At 38.5% G+C, this 20,663-nt stretch overlaps 1 protein-coding gene and 2 long non-coding RNA genes across 3 annotated transcripts; 2 read left to right on the top strand and 1 right to left on the bottom strand.

Annotated features, from left to right (window-relative positions):
- The first annotated feature begins 2,518 nt into the window (after positions 1-2,518).
- Positions 2,519-4,773, top strand: LOC109202820 (uncharacterized). Its single transcript, XR_002062782.2, has 2 exons — positions 2,519-4,368; positions 4,419-4,773. It is a non-coding gene; the product is annotated as an uncharacterized LOC109202820 (long non-coding RNA).
- Positions 4,361-20,367, bottom strand: dnajc24 (DnaJ (Hsp40) homolog, subfamily C, member 24). The gene is made up of 4 exons (XM_005454238.4): positions 19,724-20,367; positions 18,429-18,564; positions 7,159-7,227; positions 4,361-5,814 (listed from the first exon to the last, which is right to left on the bottom strand). Exons 1-4 carry the CDS (start codon positions 19,823-19,825, stop codon positions 5,600-5,602), a joined length of 522 nt encoding a protein of 173 aa, XP_005454295.1. The 5' UTR covers positions 19,826-20,367; the 3' UTR covers positions 4,361-5,599.
- Positions 5,821-6,808, top strand: LOC112847570 (uncharacterized). The gene is made up of 2 exons (XR_003221179.1): positions 5,821-6,413; positions 6,505-6,808. It is a non-coding gene; the product is annotated as an uncharacterized LOC112847570 (long non-coding RNA).
- Positions 20,368-20,663: the final 296 nt, after the last annotated feature.

Below are 20,663 nucleotides of genomic sequence, written 5' to 3'. Positions count from 1 at the left end.
TGTATTAGGCTTTCAATTAGATTGTAATGAATTTTTAGTTAGAAATAATTTACAAAGAAGTCACTTAAGCTAAAATAAATTTAAAAAAATATCATATTATTGTTTGATTCTATTCTGATTATGCTCCACGTTTTTCATGAATCATTCCTTCCATCAAAAAGGACTTTTATTAGAAATACTCATGCTCTCTTGACAGGTTGATTGGCTTGTGTGTGTTCCAGTTTACATGATTCAGAAGACTCATATCACTGTAGCAGCGATTTTACTTTCAGTGAGGCATGCTGACGTTTTTAACTAGCTTCCCTGCATCAGTTGTGACTGCAGAGCACACGTTCACTAAAAATATTCTGTAAAAGAACATATTTGAGTTATATGTCGAAAAGGCTTCTATTGTTCCTTTGGACATAGGAAGGCCAAGTTGTGACTGAATCGGTAAACTGATCTGAGGTCAGTTTTCTGTAAAATATTACTGACATGATTGGAGTAAAATTAATAATGAAACAGATCCAAAATCTGCTCTATATAATTTCACTCTGAATTATAGTCCAAAAAAGTCCAACTTTATTCTAACCCTATTTTTTTTTTTACCATACATGTTAAAAAAGATAAGTTGAATTACATTTGGTTTAATTAAATGGATTTTAAGATTTTACAGTGTGATCAGAAAAAGGGGTCCTAACGGGGTGGGGTGTAGGGAGTTTTTGTCCAGAAAATGGTTAGAAAGTGATCTAAAGGGGCCTAATTGTAGGTGGTGAGCAGGTGAAATGGATTTTGTGTCCCAGCACATCTCAGCATGTCTCTGTGTCTGTCACATCAATATTCTACCAACCCTCAATTACACATCAGCTGTCAACTCCTCCTCCTGCCCACTCCCTCAACACACACAGACATATACACACCACTTCCCCCACCCACATAATCTCCCCTGCACTCTTGACTGTTACTGCTAGAGAGGAAAATAATTAGTGAAAAATTTAGACAATATGTGCCACTCCTTCTCATCTTCTTTTCTGTCAAATCTCAACTATTTGCCCCTCACCCCTCATTTTGAACTCCTATTTTTGAAAAATGCAAAGATGGACGGATGGATGAAAGATGATCATCACTCAGATCTCCTGTTAGATGTGACCTTTGCAGGTTGAGTGACCAAAGATATGAGAGTCATTACCAGTCGTTATCCCTTTGTGTGTCTGTCGCAGCCCTGCTGAGGGGAGAATAGCTCTGTCATTTAGGGTACTGGGTTCAACTGGAGGGTTAGGACCTCTATGCAGTCACAGGATTTTTTTTTTTTCTGAGTCACAGCATGCTTGTGTGTGTTGTGCACATGTGTCTGTGTTTTCTTTTATAGTTTTTCATAACCATATTATCAGCGTTTTGGCAATACTTAAGGTTGTTTGAGTGTGTACTTATTTACTTAATTTAATATATTAAATCATAAATGTATATGTATGACATCGGAGTGCCATTTGGACTGAAGAAGTATAGTTGGATCGCAACAAAGAGACGAAGGTAGTCAGAACTGAGGGGATTTTACTCCAGAAGGCAATACTGCAGACACTGACAGCTACATGGGAATCCCACAGCCAAATGGGAACCATGAAGAGGCCGCTAGGAAAGCTGCTACCACCAAATAGCTGCAGAGAGTGAGGCAAGTGCTGAGGAGTAAGCTGAATGGGAAGAACAAGACCCGGGCAATCAACACCTACACCCTGCCAGTTGTCAAGACACCCTGCTGGGATAATGAACTGCCCAACGGAGGAGATACAAACCACTGACATCAAGACAAGGAAGCTCCTTACCATGCATGGAGGGTTTCACCCCAAATCCAACACCCTGAGACTGTACACTAAGAGGAAGGAAGGAGGCAGAGGACTTGTCAGTGTAAGAACCACTGTCCAGGATGAAACAACAAAGATCCCCAAGTACATGAGGAAACAGGAAAATGGCCACTACTGATAGTGTGCTTAGTGAATACCTCAGGCAGCAGAAATCAGAGAAAGAAGAGAAGCAAGAAAAAGAACCATCATGGATGGACGGGCTCGTGCATGGCTTGTCCCGCTGGCAGATAAAAGAAGTGGCAGATGCCAAGAAATCCTACCAGTGGCTGGACAGAGCTGGACTGAAAGACAGCACAGAGGCACTAATCATGGCAGTACAGGCAAAAGTTTTAAGCACAAGATCCATAGAGACAGGGGTCTACCACACCAGGCAAAATCCCAGTTACAGGCTGTGAAAAGATGCCGCTGAATGACTGGAGCAGATCTCAGGAAAAACATGTGAAATCACTGTACAGAAGACCACAATCCTAGGAACAGCAAAGATAGTGCGCAGGACCATCAAGCTCCCAGGCCTCTGGTAGAGGACCTGCGCTTAAAGGATAAAGAACACAGCCCAGAAGATCACTGGCTGCTCTCTGCCCAGCCTGGAGGTCACTGCAAACTCTCGGTACCTCAGCAGAGCTGGCAATATCATCAAGGACCATTCTCACCCCAGCAATCAAGTGTTTGAACTATTACCATCAGGCCGACGGTACAGGTCACATAAAACCAGGACAAACAGATTCAGGGATAGCTTCTTTCCCAGAGCTATCACCGTAGTAAATAAACACAAAAACAATTGAAACTGCTTAGCTACACGATACTGTCACCGTCATTTATTATGCTGCTATCCATACTGTCATTATATTAATGCTGCTATCCTGTATATATCGTACTTACTAGTGTTTGTTTTATTGTACCTTTTATATTTTACATTTATATTTATTATTGTATTTTTGCACCAAGGGAGTGGCACTCCAATTTCGTTGTACCCTGTACAATGACAATAAAGGCTATTCTATTCTATTCTATTCTATTCTATTCTATAAAGACCGCCATGCAGGGAGAGTGGGGAATTATTATATATGTGTAAGTAAGTATATGTATATACATATTGTATAGGATTCAAAAATACACTTTACTAACTGCAGCAGAACAGACTGCTGCATAGTGCAGTGGTTAGGTGTTGACAGCAGCAGGGATTCAGTAAAGTATAAGACTAATGGGCGGAGCCAAACGTAAATAAACATGGGACAAGATCATGGACCATACACTATGTTTTTCAACTGTATGCTTTCTTGTGAATACAGTTGAATCCTTAACCAAGTTACACTTTGGCAAAAGATATAGTTTTGAAAAACACGGTGAGCTCTAAACTGAAATTTAAGCAGGAGGCATGTTGCTGTTTACTGTGTGCAGCGCATAATTCTTCTGATCTAAAACAGACTGCTTAAATAGTCTATTTCAGATGTTGTTTTCCAGCGGTACCATAGCAACATCTTGTGATGGGACCACAAAAGAAGGTCTGTTAGTTTCTGTGCTGTCTGATGCACTTGAAAAGAATTGGTTATGCTCTGCACCATCATGCCAGCCAATAGGCACGTTCAGACATGTAGCAAGGGCCACAGCAAGTATACAGACTCACTTCATTGTGTCTATGTAAAACCTCACAGGTAAACTCCCGAGGGGTTGAGACCTCATCCTCTACTTCTTTTGAGTCACATTACCTCGGAACAATTCCCATGATTCCATTACCGAGCTTCCAAATAACATTAATCTACAACACCAGTAAAAGCAGCATCACCTTTGTGATTCAACAACTGAGCAGCCCTGCTGTCCAGCATGTCATTTTATCCACCAGAGCTGAACATGACTTTCGACAGCATGGATTTTAAACCACATATAAGAATAACAGGAGGAAGAATATGATTTATAAAGACAATCTGTTGGTCAGTACATTAATAATGTCAGCAGCTGACAGAAGCTGTCATTTCAGAAACCAATGGCAGGCAGACTGAGCACTGACTAGTGAGATATATATATATATTCACTTACATATTTAATAATTAGGAATCACCCATTTTCTTTACTGAAGAAGGGATCAATTAATAGCTTCCTTTTGAATTAAATGATGCATCAAATGGCTTCTTTATTGGAAGCGTGACAAAGCAGGACCAAGAAAGCCTGGATAACCAACAATAATATTACTGATAATCACACCAATTATCTCTCCCTAGGGTTTTAGGTTTTGTTGAACCCAATAACTCAAAGAAAGTCTGGCACATTTGTATAAAAAATTTTATTGTAGAAAATTTGAGAATTTATAATGATTGCTATGAAATTTTAGAATCATCTATCAAATACTTTAAGATATTTTTTTTTAAATAATGGCAGCCACAAGTGCTCCCCCTCAGCCTCCCAGCAGATGTACCTATGGCAGGGGTGTCGAACTCCAGGCCTCGAGGGCCGGTGCCCTGCAGGTTTTATATATCACCCTGGGTCAACACACCTGAATCAAATGATTAGTTCGTTAACAAGACATCTTGAGGAGGTCCATCCATCCATCCATCCATTCGCTTGAGGTGGAGGTAATTTGAGGAGGTAATTTAGCCATTTCAATCAGCTGTGTTGGATCAAGGACATCTAAAACCTGCGGGACCTATGGTGACTTACTTGAGTTAAAGCATTCACACAATCGTTAGAAAACCTCTGTCCTTGAGTTCGAGTTCACAAGTTTCAAACTCATCCAAGATTTTTAGTATGCACCTAATGGTACCAATTTCAAAAATCCTACATCATCTTGTTCTTAAGTTACTGCATTCACAAACTTGGTTGGCCATACCGCCCGCCTCGCCACCAGGGAAGGATGACAATGTCCCATCAGGGTTTTACAGCTGAAGGGTGAAAACGTTGCAGTGAAATGGCACAATTAAATAAAATACAACTGTATACTGCACATCCAAATACTGTTTAAGGCGATACATATATACATATAAACAACAACAAACAACAACAAAAAAACAAAACAAAAAACAGGGTTTTTTTCTTTAATTGCTTATCTGTTTCATAACTACTTTGTTGTAGCATGAATGGCTGTGAGAGAGGTTTTAATAAGCAGGAAAAGCTGGCTATCAAGAACACAGTGGAATTATACTTTCCATAGATTTTCAACTGTATGGAATTACAGTTAAATTTCAAAATCCATGCCCCCTTTCACATTTTCCAAAGCTTTCCAGTGCTCCAGATTGGAGTCTTTGCTGGGTCGATTCTGGATCCCGGGCCGCGTGTTTGACACCCTTGCTGTAGGAGGTAGGCATAGTTTTATCAAAGTCTACCCTGAAGAGAAAACTTTAAGAGAAAATATTTTCTCCACAAGGTTAAAACCACTGAGTTTTCTTATCTCGTCTCTTTATCACTCACGCTGAACCTGCTCTTGTCAGAGGTCTCTTCCTGTTAAAAGGGAGTTCTTTCTTCAAGATCTGCTTACAGGTGATCATCGGATTGTTGTGGTAGAAGTTGTGCTTGCTATAATATTGTAGTATTGTATAAAATTGTTTAGTGTCGATTTCTCCAATTACATTTGAGATACCGAAAATAGGGGATTCCAAAATAAAGGTTTGTGGATAATGCAATACATTTAAGAGCTGAGTCTCAGCTTTAAGCCAGTATTGATCATATAATTGACTGGTGCACACTTGAAAGGAAAATGTCAACACTAATGATTATAAGAAAGGCTCAGAGTCACAGTTGGAAATTATAAAAAAAAAAAAAAAGTATTAATATTACTGACATTTTTGAGCCTTTTCATCAGTTGACCACGTCACATGCACACTGAGAGAACATGTATCACAGCAAACAATTGCTCCTTTGTGCTGTCCTTCCTCCGTTTCCTTTTCACCTTCATCTTGCTGCTTCCTCTGTGGCTCCTCCTCTAGTTCCTCCTCAGTGACACTGAATTCTCCTCCACAGCGACAGGAGTGTGTATATAGACCCTGATCTGAAAGAACATGCATTCAAAATTAGAGATGGAAGAAATTTACCAGCTGTAACCAAGTACATCTGGGACAGTACTCGTGAAAATATACAGACAGAGCAAGAAATGCTAAATAAAAATCAAGAAAACCAAAATAGTGCTGAGCCACCCTCACTTCCACTAAGCCAGAGTTCTTGTGTTTTTTTAAAGTGGTCTTAAGTAAAAATTCTTTCTGTAGTTTATTCAAAGTTTTCATTTGGACATTTTTAGTCCACTTATTGTAGCTGATTATTTTCAGGGAATTTTGTTGTTGTTGTTGTTGTTGTTGTTGTTGTTACGGTCGCTGACCTCTAGGGGCGCTCCCCATGTGAGAGAGCTTTTTCTCCTCCTGTGCTCCAGGTCTGCCTCATAAGCCGCAGCTGAGATGTGTTGCAGCTCGTCAGCCACTGCGTCTCAAAGTGCCACGCCTTTTTTCCTTCCCTTTTCCCTGGGCTGTGAGCTGCAGTGGTTTGGGCAGCAGGTTGTAGCTGTGTCAATTTATGAAACTTGGTGTAACATTGGTTTTTAATATTTGTGAGTAAAGGTGTGCCTTTACAGAGACAATTGTGAAACAGTGAAAGCAGGTAGGGGTTTTCTGACATTTTGTTACCACCATTTTTCTCATGTTTTGTGGCGAGACGTGGACCTCAGCCATTGTATTTTGTTTTCTTATAGATAGAGTGGTCTTCGTTTGTTTTTTGGCTAGACTGGGCTGTTGTGTTTGTCGTTTTGGCCTTGGAGACCCTGACGCAGAGCTTCCCTGGGTCTTATTTTGGGCCTAATTGGTTCGTTCGGAATTGTGAAATAAACAGTGTTTTAACGACGTCAACTTTGTGGCAGTTAATAATTTTCTTTTCACTTTGTGTTTACCCCCCCCCATCCACCCCAGACAATACTTTGTTTTTAAGTGGGGTGTAACAGTTGTCATTTACCACTAATCTATGAATAAGTCAAAAAAAACCCCACCTAACTCAAGTGATGAGACCGCCTTGTGTCGACACAGACAACAGACAATTTAGCAAAAATTTAATCTTAAATTGTAGCTTTAGGCACTTTGTTATTAGCAACTTGTTAAAAAAAAAAAAATCTTTCCAGTTTCTTTAGTAGAATCTATTTTAAAAAGGCCAAAGATGACACAGTTTCACAGGCATAAGATAGTATTTTTGCACTATGGTGGTTCATAAAGGTAAACACATAATTTACTTTAAATGGACTGATTTTTGTATAGAGCATTTCTGCTCTATGTGAGCACTCAAAGCGCTTTACTTGCACCTGCCACTCTAAATATGGTTTCTGGGGGCATGTTTAGCGTACATAATGTGTCATTACCATCATCCCAGGTCATGTCATCCACATAGACTGTGGAATCTATTGGCCAATCCTGTTTCAGTGTCCATGCTGCAGAAGTGACAATGCATCATTATTAGTAGCTGCAGTTCTAGAAAAAAACAAGCAATATTATTCAACATTTGCTATTAAAGTTATGTCAGATTCTGCTCTCAAAATGTAAATCAAAATGTACTAAAAATGTAAATCATTCTGAACTTTACAGTCTTTTTTCCTACTTAAAAACCCCCCAGAAAAGTTGAATTCATTCAGATAACATCTTACATATAAGAATAGGGTTTTTACAAGTCGAGTGCATTGGGATAGACAGATAGTAAAGACCATAATAGTGCATGGAATATCTTGATCACGTGAATAACATGATCAAGATATTCCATGCAAAATGACTGTAGGGTGGATAAATGAACTGAGTGACATACTGATAATGGAAGGATGGACAGACGGGTGAAAAGATGGATGTTCACACTTACTTTTTCTTTGTTTTTACAATTCACTGAGAAAACAGTCATTATCAAGTTATGCAGTTTGACAGTGATAATGACTCTGAACCATGCATAATTAGTGCTAAACTTTGATTAGCTTTTAATTAGCGTTACACTGTGTGAAGAATAATTGCTGCTATACTAGTCCGAATTTAAAATAGGATAAAGGATGAAGGAGAGATCAGTGCTTTCAGGAACATACATATAAAACACACCAGAGGTAAACAAATATCTTATTTCTCACAGTTTTGAAACCATCTATGGATATTTTATTTTTAACAACCCTTTGCCACACAGTGACTGCAGATGGCAGTGAATCCATACTCACCACGTGAGTAAGTTAACACCCTGGCTAGGCTACAGCCACACTGATACGACTTATTTTAAAACAAAATCACTTAAGTGAAAATTACGTCTAATCATGGGTTCCCTATTTGAGTCGCTGCCAGGGCCCAGAGCAGAGGTGGAGAACTTGATGGAGCTGTGTGTTGTGAGCTTGTGTGTGGCATAGGGCTGGGCGATATGACCCAAAATTCATATCTCGATATTTTTTAGCTGGATGGCGATATAAGATATATATCTCGATATTTTTTAGCTGGATGGCGATATAAGATATATATCTCGATATTCTTTAGCTGGATGGCGATATAAGATATATATCTCGATATTTTTTTAAAGCCATAAAGTAAGAACAAAAAGAGAGTTCTTAGTCAAAGCTGTGTCCCAGATGTCACACGGGCACTTTTATTAACATACAGCATAGATGTACATGAAAAAAACTACTCAAAAATAAATTATGAGCATTTATTGTGTGGATGCTTTAAGCATCCACACTATTGAGTTCCTCTTGGGACTTCCGTACACTTTTCGCCGTGGATCTACTTCCACAATTTTCAGCCGATTTTCACCGTTCAAATTTTAAACTATTCTGCTATTTCTGCTAATGATGGCTATGTCTTTTGGTATTTTATACTATTATACTTTTTTAAATATTAAGCTTAATTTGTCCCATTGAAATGAATGGAAAACTTCTGCAATTCTGCTAAAATTTGCTTGTTTTTGAAACTTAACTACTTTTTCCTACTTTCACGTAGAACAACCATTCAAATTTTAAAATGTTCACAAATTATTGGGCTATTCAGGAATAAATCAGCTTTTTCAAATCTTTTACCATTTTACTTTTATGCCTCTTAAAGTTTTCAGTTGCAAAATTGTGATTTTTCACAAAATACATGCGTTGTTATGGTTGCTATGCACTTGGCTTCCAGTGTGCCACTGAAGGTTTTGCAGTCTTCTCTTCATGTCCGAACAACTTCTTGCTACTTGCTCAATTGTCACTCAACTTCCACAAATTATACATCAAAACGTAGGTATTTTTGCTGGCTTTCCGAAAATGTCACTATCATTGTTGTGGGATTTATAGAATTTTGGCAAATCTCCTCAGACCAACACAAAGTCTGAAAACTCTCCATAGAAAGTCAATGGAGAGTTTGTTCAAAATCACCGCTGGATTTCTGTAATGAGAGGCATTTTCGAATCGCCATATCTCCTTAACGAAGCAAAGTTAAGACATAAGGCTTGTCCCAGTATATCTTCAGACACTCCTGACGCTCACAATTCAAGAATTTCTTTCTCACCTATTACCGTTCTGAAATGAGTTACACTTGTTTGAGGGTAGGAAATTCGTCCTTCGCTCAGATTTCTTCAGATTTCAAACTCTGGAAATGAACCACTTTTTTCTCTCGTCATATCTTTTTGATAGATTTCCACAAAGACCTGAAAATTTCCATGACTGTTCACCAAAGCCTGCTGTCTCTTACGGTGAAAGAATTATATCGATACTCCAAATAGATTTAGAGTTAGAAAGCGTTGTTTGAGGGCAGGTCAAGGCAGTTTTTGCTTCGCCTCTACTCAGTTATGGTGCATTACAAGTCAAATATCTTTAATAATTCATATTTTAATGATAAATTGTTAACACCTGAAGATTCCCCCATCGCTTCTGAACAAAACGGTGTAAGAATGACCGTTCTAGCCCCTACGGTTAGGAAATTATGGCCATTTGTTTGAGAGGAATCCTCACTATGAGAAATACACTGCAGAAATCCTGTGTCTCTCTGTGCTGCGTGCACCTGTTTTGGCGGGAAAAAGTGCACAGGCTCTCTGATTGGTGGATTTAAATTCAGCAGCTCCCAGGCTGCTTGACTGAGCTAGACACTTACTTCTCTCTCCCTGTGTGTGTGTGTGTGACAGAGAGAGGGAGGGAGAGAGAGAGAGAGAGAGAGAGAGCCTTTTTATGGGATGATCTCTGATTGTCAGATTTAAATTCAATATATTTAGACTGGTTGACTGAATTGGATCTTGTGTGTGTGTGTGTGTGTGTGTGTGTGTGACAGAGAGAGAGAGAGAGAGAGAGAGAGCCTTTTTATGGGATGATCTCTGATTGTAAGATTTAAATTCAATATGTTTAGACTGGTTGACTGAATTGGATCTTGTGTGTGTGTGTGTGTGTGAGTGTGTGTGTGTGTGTGTGTGTGTGTGACAGAGAGAGAGAGAGGGAGAGAGAGAGAGAGAGAGAGAGAGAAAGAAAGCCTTTTTATGGGATGATCTCATTGTAAGATTCAAATTCAATATATTTAGACTGGTTGACTGAATTGGATCGTGTGTGTGTGTGACAGAGAGAGAGAGAGAGAGAGAGAGAGAGAGAGAGAGAGAGCCTTTTTATGGGATGATCTCATTGTAAGATTTAAATTCAATATATTTAGACTGGCTGACTGAATTGGATCTTGTGTGTGTGTGTGTGTGTGTGTGTGTGTGTGTGTGTGTGTGAGACGATCTCATTGTAAGATTTAAATTCAATATATTTAGACTGGTTGACTGATTTGGATCTTGTGTGTGTGTGTGTGTGTGAGTGTGTGTGTGTGTGTGTGTGTGTGTGTGTGTGTGACAGAGAGAGAGAGAGAGAGAGAGAGAGAGCCTTTTCATGGGATGATCTCATTGTAAGATTTAAATTCAATATATTTAGACTGGTTGACTGAATTGGATCGTGTGTGCGTGTGTGTGTGTGTGTGTGTGTTTCCGTATGTGTCCATATTTGTGATTGTGTGGCTGTTATATATTTTTTTGCCGATTTTTTTTCATTTAACAAGTATATTTGAAGGACCCTTAGCATGTTCAGCATTTTTTCAGCTGTCCATTTTGCTTTTCCAATTTTTCTGTTTAAGTTATTACTATTGTGCTAAATCATAGCATTTCTGCTGTTTTTTAAGATTTTTGCTAAATTTAGTATTTCTGATTAATTATAGTTTTTCTACCAAATCATAGTACAGTATTTTTGCTTTTTATAGGATTTTTATAGGATATTTATATTGCTTAATATAGTATTTCTGCTTATTATAGGATTTGTACTTAATATAGTATTTCTGCTAAATGTAGTATTTATGCTTAATCATAGTATTTCTATATATTTCTGCCAGGTCCCCAGGCAGCCAATCCTCTGTGAGGACTGAGGCATTCAAATTTACATATCAGGGCCTGCACGGCTTCCCAGCCAGCCAATCATATCTGAGGTCTGCCCTTTCTTCTCTCGTCATATCTCAGCGACAGATGTACAAAGAGCAATGCAAATCACAGTCACAGTACACCAAAGTCCGCTGATTCACCCAGTACAAGAATTATGCTTCTAGTCCACCTAGTTTTTGAGTTACACGACGTTTTATAACTCCAAAAAAACGGCGTTTTTCGCCTCTCACCGCAATCTAATTCTGACTGCTCATCACCCTGTTTTCCAGGCGCTCGCTCTCTTTCCCAATTCTGCAAACATTTATGATTTTAGCAGCTTTTCTAATATGGACCTCAGATTCTTGTTAACACTCCATGGCACAAATACTGTTCCCTTTAGGCTCTGTGTATGTGTGTGTATCAATATTTCTCCCATTTTAAAGTATTACTCCTCCATAATTGTATTTCTGTTAAATCAAAGTACTTTTACTACATCTTAGTACTTCTGCTCAATCATAGTATTTCTGCTAAATCATAGTATTTTGCCAAATTATGGTTTTTGTGCCAAATCATAACATTTGTTTTATGTTATAGTATTACTACTAAGTGGAGGAATTTCTGTCATGTTACAGTATATGTGCTGATTACAGTATTTCTGCTAAATCATAGTATTTCTACTATATTATATTTTTCTTTCTAAATATAGCATTTCTGCTATATAATTTTATTTCTGCTATGTTATAGAATAGAATAGAATAGAATAGAATTCAACTTTATTGTCATTGCACATGTCACAGGTACAGGGCAACGAAATGCAGTTTGCATCCATCCAGAAGTGCTTTAGCCGCGATATAGATATATTACAATATATATTAGCAATAATATAGATGTGTAAGTATATTACAGAAATGGGTCTATTATGGTATGTTATAATGTACACGGTGTGAAGTATGTTATGAATATTCTATAACTATAAGTATGTACAGGCTGTAGTGAGTACAAGCTATGTACAGGCTATGAACAGGATATAAATATGAAATAAAAACTATACAGAAATCTGAGATATACAGTTATACAGAAATGTGAACTATGCAAGTTATAAACAGTTGTAGGATTGAAAAATTATCATATGTACAGAATGATATTCACACAGAACTATACAGTAGTGCAGTTAGGATAATTGTGATAGTGATAAAGTGCTAGTGGTTGTGGGTGTGTGTGTGTGTATGTTCAGTCCATGAGTTTAACGTGGGTCAGATGTCAGGAGGCAGAGTTCAGGAGTCTGACAGCTGTGGGGAAGAAGCTGTTCCGGTACCTGGTGGTCTTAGTCCTTATAATATTTGTGCTAAACCAGAGTATTTCTGCTGAAACATAGTATTTCTACCAAATGATAGTATTTCTGTCAAATTACAGTGTTTGTGCTAAAACATAGTACTTTTTTTAAAATTTCAATATTAATAGTATATTACAGTGTCTCTGGTAAATCGCAGCATTTCTGCTATGTTGTACTGTTTTTCTAAATCATAGTATTTCTGTAATGTTTAAGAATGTTTGGCTAAATATATTCTTTCTGTTATCTTATACTATTTCTCCTAAATTCTTGTATTTTTGAGAAGTTATCGTGTTTCTGGTAAGTTACAATATTTCTGTTAAGTTCTGCTATGCTATTGTATTTCAGCCAAGTATTATGATATTACAGTTCTGCTAAGTTACTAGATTTTAGCAAAGTTCCTTTGCTTCTGCAAAGCTTTTACAAATTCTGCAACTTTTCAGCTTTTTCAGCTAGTTTCAGCAGACAGCTTCAGCATTAAAGCATCCACACTGCATTTTCGCAGGAAATGCAAATTTTTCTAGTTGTGTGGATGCTTTAAGCATCCACACTATTGAGTTCCTGTTTGTTCTTCAAGTTGCTTCCGTACGTTTTTCGCCGTGGATCTACTTCCACAATTTTCAGCCGATTTTCACCGTTCAAATTTTAAACTATTCTGCTATTTCTGCTAATGATGGCTATATCTTTTGGTATTTTATACTATTATACTTTTTAAAATATTACGTTTTTTTCCTTTAATTTGTCCCATTGAAATGAATGGGAAACTTCCGCAATTCTGCTAAAACTTGCTTGTTTTTGAAACTAAACTACTTCATCATATTTTCACGTAGAACAACCATTCAAACTTTAAAATGTTCACAAATTATTGGGCTATTCAGGAATAAATCAGCTTTTTCAAATCTTTTACCGTTTTATTTTTATCCCTCTTAAAGTTTTGAGTTGCAAAATTGTGATTTTTCAGAAAATACATGCGTTGTTATGGTTGCTATGCACTTGGCTTCCAGTGTGCCACTGTGGGTTTCGCAGTCTTCTCTTCATGTCCGAACAACTTCTTGCTACTTGCTCAATTTTCACTCAACTTCCACAAATTATACATCAAAACGTAGGTATTTTTGCTGGCTTTCAGAAAATGTCACCATCATTGTTGTGAGATTTATAGAATTATGGCAAATCTCCTCAGACCAACACAAAGTCGGAAAACTCTCCATAGAAAGTCAATGGAGAGTTTGTTCAAAATCATCGCTTGATTTCTGTAATGAGAGGCATATTCGAATCGTCATATCTCCTTAACGAAGCAAAGTTAAAACATGAGGCTTGTCCCCGTATATCTTCAGACACTCCTGACGCTCACAATTCAAGAATTTTTTTCTCACCTATTACCGTTCTGAAATGAGTTAGACTTGTTTGAGGGTAGGAAATTCGTCCTTCGCTCAGATTTCTTCAGATTTCAACCTCTGGAAATGAGGCAATTTTTTCTCTCGTCATATCTTTTTGATGGATTTCCACAGAGACCTGAAAATTTCCATGACTGTTCACCAAAGCCTGCTGTCTCTTACGGTGAAAGAATGATATCGATACTCCAAATAGATTTAGAGTTAGAAAGCGCTGTTTGAGGGCAAGTCAAGGCAGATTTCGCTTGCCTCTACTCAGTTATGGTGAATTAGAAGTCAAATATCTTCAATAATTCATATTTTAATGATAAATTGTCAACACTTTAAGATTCCCCCATCTCTTCTGAACAAAACGGTGTAAGAATGACTGTTCTAGCCCCTACGGTTAGGAAATTATGGCCATTTGTTTGAGAGGAATCCTCACTATGAGAAATTCACTGCAGAAATCCTGTCTCTGTGCTCTGTGTGTGTAAAAACGGCTGCACCTGTTTTGGCGGGAAAAAGTACACAGCCTCTCTGATTGGTGGATTCAAATTTAGCAGCTCCCAGGCTGCTTGACTGACCTAGAAACTTGATTTTCTCTCCCTGTGTGTGTGTGTGTGTGTGTGTGTGTGTGTGTGTGTGTGTGTGAGACAGAGAGAGAGAGAGAGAGAGAGAGGGCGAGAGAGAGTTTTTATGGGAGCATCTTATTGTATGATTTAAATTCAATATATTTAGACTGGTTGACTGAATTTGATCCTGTGTGTATCTCTCTGTGCTTGTGGGACTTTTTGCAGCTGTCCATTTTGCTTTTCCAATTTTTCTATTAAAGTTATCACTATTGTGCTAAGTCATAGCATTTGTGCTGCTTTTCAGTATTTGTGCTAAATACAGCATTTCTGCTAAGTCATCCTATTTCTGCTATTTTATAAGATTTGTGCTAAATACAGCATTTCTGCTAAATCATACTATTTCTGCTATTTTATAAGATTTGTGCTAAATACAGCATTTGTGCTAAATCATACTATTTCTGCCATTTTATACTATTTGTGCTAAAACATAGTATTTCTACTAAACGCAGTATTTCTGGGTAATCATAGTATTTCTATGTATTCCTGCCAGCTCCTCAGGAAGCCAATCCTCTGTGAAGACTGTAATTTTCAAATTGACATATCAAGTCATGCACGGCTTCCCAGCCAGCCAATCATATCTGAGTCCTGGCACATTTAAATTTGCATATTGGGGCATTCATGGCTTCCCAGCCAGCCAATCATATCTGAGTCCTGGCACATTCAAATTTGCATATTGTTGCCTTCATGGCTTCCCAGCCAGCCAATCATATCTGAGTCCTGGCACATTCAAATTTGCATATTGGGACCTTCATGGCTTCTCAGCCAGCCAATCATATCTGAGTCCTGGCACATTCAAATTTGCATATTGTTGCCTTCATGGCTTCCCAGCCAGCCAATCATATCTGAGTCCTGGCACATTCAAATTTGCATATTGGGACCTTCATGGCTTCCCAGCCAGCCAATCATATCTGAGTCCTGGCACATTTAAATTTGCATATTGGGACCTTCGTGGCTTCTAAGCCCACCAATCATCTATGTCATATATCTCTAATATTTCATATTTTTATTTTAAATGGTCAGCATTTCAAGATTCCCCTATGTCTTCTGAATAAAATGGTCTAAGAATGACTGTTTTAGCCCCTACGGTTAGAAATTTATGGCTGTTTGTTTGAGGGGAATTCTCACTATGAGAAATAGACTGCAAAAATCCTGTCTCTCTCTGTGCTGCATGTGTAAAAGCCTGCACTTGGTGCACCAGTTTTGGCGGGAAAAAGCACACAGCCTCTCTGATTGGTGGATTCAAATTGAGAAGGTCACAGCTGTTTGACTGACCTAGAAACATGCTGTTAACAGCCCCTGTTCACTTTCTGCTGCTGCTGCTGCTGCTGCTGCTGCTGCTGTTGTGTGTGTGTGTGTGTGTGTGTGTGTGTGTGTGTGTGTGTGTGTGTGTGTGAGACAGAGAGAGAGAGAAAGGGAGGGCGAGAGAGAGTTTTTATGGGAGCATCTTATTGTATGATTTTAATTCAATATATTTAGACTGGTTGACTGAATTTGGTCCTGTGTGTGTCTCTCTGTGCATGTGTGTTTCAATATGTGTCCATATTTGTGATTGTGTGACTGTTATACTTTTTTTTGCTGATTTTCTTTTCATTTAACAATTACATTTGAGGGACCCTTAGCATGTTCAGGATTTTTTCAGCTGTCCATTTTGCTTTTCCAATTTTTCTATTTAAGTTATTACTATTGTGCTAAGTCATAGCATTTCTGCTGCTTTTCAGTATTTGTGCTAAATACAGCATTTCTGCTATTTTATAAGATTTGTGCTAAATATAGTATTTCTGCCAAATATAGTATTTCTGTCAAATTACAGCATTTCTGCTATGTTGTACTGTTTCTCTAAATCATAGTATTTCTGTAATGTTTAAGAATGTTTGGCTAAATATATTCTTTCTGTTATCTTATACTATTTCTCCTAAATTCTTGTATTTTTGAGAAGTTATCGTGTTTCTGGTAAGTTACAATATTTCTGCTAAGTTCTGCTATGCTATTGTATTTCTGCCAAGTATTATGTTTCCTCTAAGATATTGCAGTTCTGCTAAGTCACTACATTTTAGCAAAGTTCCTTTGCTTCTGCAAAGATTTTACAATTTCTGCAGCTTTTCAGCTTTTTCAGCTAGTTTCAGCAGAAAGCTTCAGCTTTAAAGCATCCACACTGCATTTTCGCAGGAAATGCAAATTTTTCTAGTTAAATAATGATGCTCTATAAATAAAAGAAAACTATGTTGTTTTGTGCATAACAAAGAGCTCACAATTGTGCAGTCAAAACGTAAACTAAAAGACGCTGAGCATAATAACAAAGACAGATTTCACAGCTGCTCTGTTCCCAACTTCTACTGCGTGACTGACAGCCTGGAGTTTGAAATCCGCTTCGTAACCGTGTCTCTGAACAGGAGCCATTTATGGTCCTTATACACACACAATACGGTAATATTACGTTGAAGCACAGTACGTATTACTCCGCGAGGCTCCTCGGTAGCCGTAATGCTCCGACAATCCATCAAGCGGTGCAGCTCCGTAGCTTACTAAAGTCGTACTAAAACATTTTTTGACAGATTGCTGAGCGCTGTGTATCACATAAAATCGGTTTGCGGTCATCAAGCACAACCAGAATTCATACATAAGGCGCGCAGTCAACTTTTGAGAAAATGAAAGGATTTTAGGCCGTGCAGCCCCTGTGGGCTGCATAGCATTTGCGTGGTTAGCTCGTTAACGCCGTCCAGCCCCACGCACGGGGGGATGCGCGGTAACTCGTTAACGGAGATTTGCCGTGTCCATCTTGTCACTGCCTGCAGGTGAAGCGATGGGGGAGGAGGGAGAGTTGTGTTCAGTGAAGGAGAGGCGAGGTCGAGTAACGTTGCGTAAAGACAAAAATGGACGAAAGAGAGGCAAACTTGCGGCTCCGCAACTATAATTATAACGTAACATAGACTATATCGATATAAAGGATATTGTCACATCTTATATCTCGTATAAAAATATATCGATATTTTTAAAAAACTCGATATATCGCCCAGCTCTAGTGTGGCAGGTGAAAAGCTCCCCAGAGCTTCGTCCACAGCATCTTTATCCCGTCTTCCTTCTCTCACCCCAAACTGGTCGTGGCAGATGGCCCCGCCCCTCCCTGAGCCTGGTTCTGCTGGAGGTTTCTTCCTGTTAAAAGGGAGTTTTCCCTTCCCACTGTCTCCAAAGCGCTTGCTCATATGATTGGTCATATGATTGTTGGGGTTTTCTCTGACTTTTTGTATTATTGTAGGGTCTGTCCCCCTACAATACAAAGTGCCTTGAGGTGACTGTTGTTGTGATTTGGCACAATATAAATAAAACTGAATTGAATTTGTCAAAAGGACAAAAACTATTGTAAATAAACATTCAGGCATCCCATGTATCCCATGTGTATAAATAATGTATATTTTACTTTATTCCATCCATAATATTTGTCAAACATATTCAGCCTGCTGAAAGAGATTCCTTTTCTGCTGCAGGACTGAGGTTAGAGCAAATTTTGGTGGACTGTGCATTCACTGTACTCTGCTGCTGGTAAACAAACCTACGTTATCAATAATGTTTGGTGAGCTGTAGCATTTTGCTGATATACTGCATTCACGCTGATCATTTAGGTTCAAATAAAAAAAAAAGATGAATGCATTGGGAAAGTCGGGGCAAAAAGCAGAGAAAAAAAGTCTGAATTTTCAGGATTAAAGTTTTACATTTCTTAAAAAAAAAAAAAAAAAAAAAAAATCATAGGAATACTGTTTTTGGTCAAACAACCACACTAAATGTAAAGAGAACATATGCATTTTCACATTTTTTTGCCAGTCTTGGTCAGTGAAAAATAAAACTACATCAACATAAGTAATACTAAACATTTTTTCCCGTCAAAGAAAACCAACAATAACCTTAGCAGTAAATAAAGTAAATGAAGCACAATTTAAAGTCCCACCTCGTCTTTGCAAGTCATATTGTGTCCTAGTGGTTTGGTCACTAAGGACCCTCCATGCAGCATCAACTTCTAGAAACTTCTTCACACCAGACTCTGCTTCGGAAGAACAATCCCCTCCAAGACGGTCTGGGTGGTACTGCAGATATGTGCACACACAAACAAATGTATATTCAGACACCTCATCTTTTATGTATTAACTGATTGCAAATATTTGACATTTGGAGGGCTCAGAAGACCCAGACAGCTGTCCAAAATAAGAAAGGGATTGGCACTTACACACTTACACTTTTCTACTCTGAGCACTAAAAGCACTTATATTCCTGCCCAAGTGTCTTGTTTAACATTCACACACAGTCACACTCTCACTGATGCATTGGGTTATCTCTCCTGCATGTTGAAAGACACTCTGATATGCAAACTGGAGGGGCTGCGAATCAAACGACCTTGTGATAGGTCGATGTCTGCTCTACCACCTGAGCTACAGCTTATTATTGATACTAGATACATACTCACATTCTAATAGATGCATTAGAGAAATACACAGAAATTAGACAGCACAGTCTCATCTGGGCAACTTTTGGCACCTAAGGCAGTCAAATGTGGGTCAGCTGGCTAAAAAGTCTTGGCCAACAATTTTCTAATAGCTTTACACACTTGTCGCTTATAGCTATCCTCCAGCTAAATATCTATGCAGCATTTTATTGCTAGCTTCTCTTCATGCAAACAAAATCCTTCCATGCACAAAAGACAGTCATGGAGTTCCACATGTGCTGGGGCTGATTCCTTATCCACCTCCTCTTAGGATATGTTATTAGAGTAAAACTGCATACGCTTCCACTGCATTACTCATCAGGTGTAAATGCGGTGGTGAGAATGAATACAAACACCACATTTCATACAATCTTATCATGATGACAATGCAATGATCAGATGCTTTCCAAATGGTATGACGTGGTGGCTGTTTTCATACAAAACGAAGTGGCTGCTAGTAACAAAGTGTGTAAAGATAACATTTAAAGTGGATTCGTTCCCAAATTGTTTATGTATACACATAACACTGGTTCATCACTGAGTTAAGAGCCTTTTTATGCTTAAAAAATACACAGGTTAGCCTTAAGTTGCCTAGGCCAAAGAAAAAAAGAAAGAAAAAATATGGTCAGCCCCAGGGACTGAAATGAGGGAAAAGGCACACAATGTGGACAACAAAATATAAATAATTCAGGGTAGACCACTTTTGCATGCATATAGGTGGTATGGGTCTATAGACAGATGGAACAAATAGAGATTGGATTTACCTGTAAGGCCAGCTGCTGGTACCTGTGTCTGAGCTGCTGGACTGAGTCTGAGGGGTTTGCCCCCAGGACAGCATACAGGTCTTTCTCTATTGTTTGGTTCATTCTTGCGTATGTGCAACGGTGACATCAGACAATTGCATTCATCCTCATAAGGAAAGTCTTTTGCAAATATGTGAACTATTTTTTAGGACCTTCAGCAGTCGGCTCAGTAAAATGCGCTCACTTAGAAATGTCAAATCAAACTGCAACTTTTGAACGGGTTACAGTTATTCCACACTGCTGCCGCAGGACGAACTGCAACAAAACGAGAGCTCTTCGTTTGAAATTATTAGTGATTACTGCGGGTAATCTGGGTTAAATTGCACAAACACAGCGTGGTACAGACATGACAGACAGTTATTCGGTGTGAACCTGCGGGCTCAGAGGTGTGCCGGGGTCAGGAAAGACGCGAGTTTCACGACAAAGTAACGCTTAGAAAAGTCTAACAGACGAAATGTGGTCATCTCAGATAACAACGAATGCGCTTATGCTTTCATATTTTTTATATTTCCCAGAGACTTACATTTAAAGGACTAAACATACCTCGACTAAATCGTAACACACGAGACAACATAGCGTTCTACGCTGTTATGAGTCCCCTTAAAAACAGCTCGTGTATTTATGGTCCGCCTGCTTGAGTTCCGCTCAACACTACTGAACACTTCGAGTACTGTTTTGTACTAGGACTAGTACAAAACAATACTAGTGGAATCCATTAAAATAAAAAATACTTTGTACAAGATGTAATAAATATACAGAAGAAGATTAGGGCCACTGGGGGAAAAAAGTGGGCACCCAGTGGCTCTAATCGTCTTCCGTAAAAACGTATTTGATTAACTTACTTTATCAGGAAATAGAATTTTCATTCTACAGTCATTTTCATCCATCGATTTTTATTAAT

This window comes from Oreochromis niloticus, linkage group LG7 (genome assembly GCF_001858045.2).
Source record: "Oreochromis niloticus isolate F11D_XX linkage group LG7, O_niloticus_UMD_NMBU, whole genome shotgun sequence".
Lineage (NCBI taxonomy): Eukaryota > Metazoa > Chordata > Actinopteri > Cichliformes > Cichlidae > Oreochromis > Oreochromis niloticus.
The sequence above is the reverse complement of the archived record's forward strand: the minus strand, read 5'-3'. Positions and strand labels throughout refer to the sequence as shown.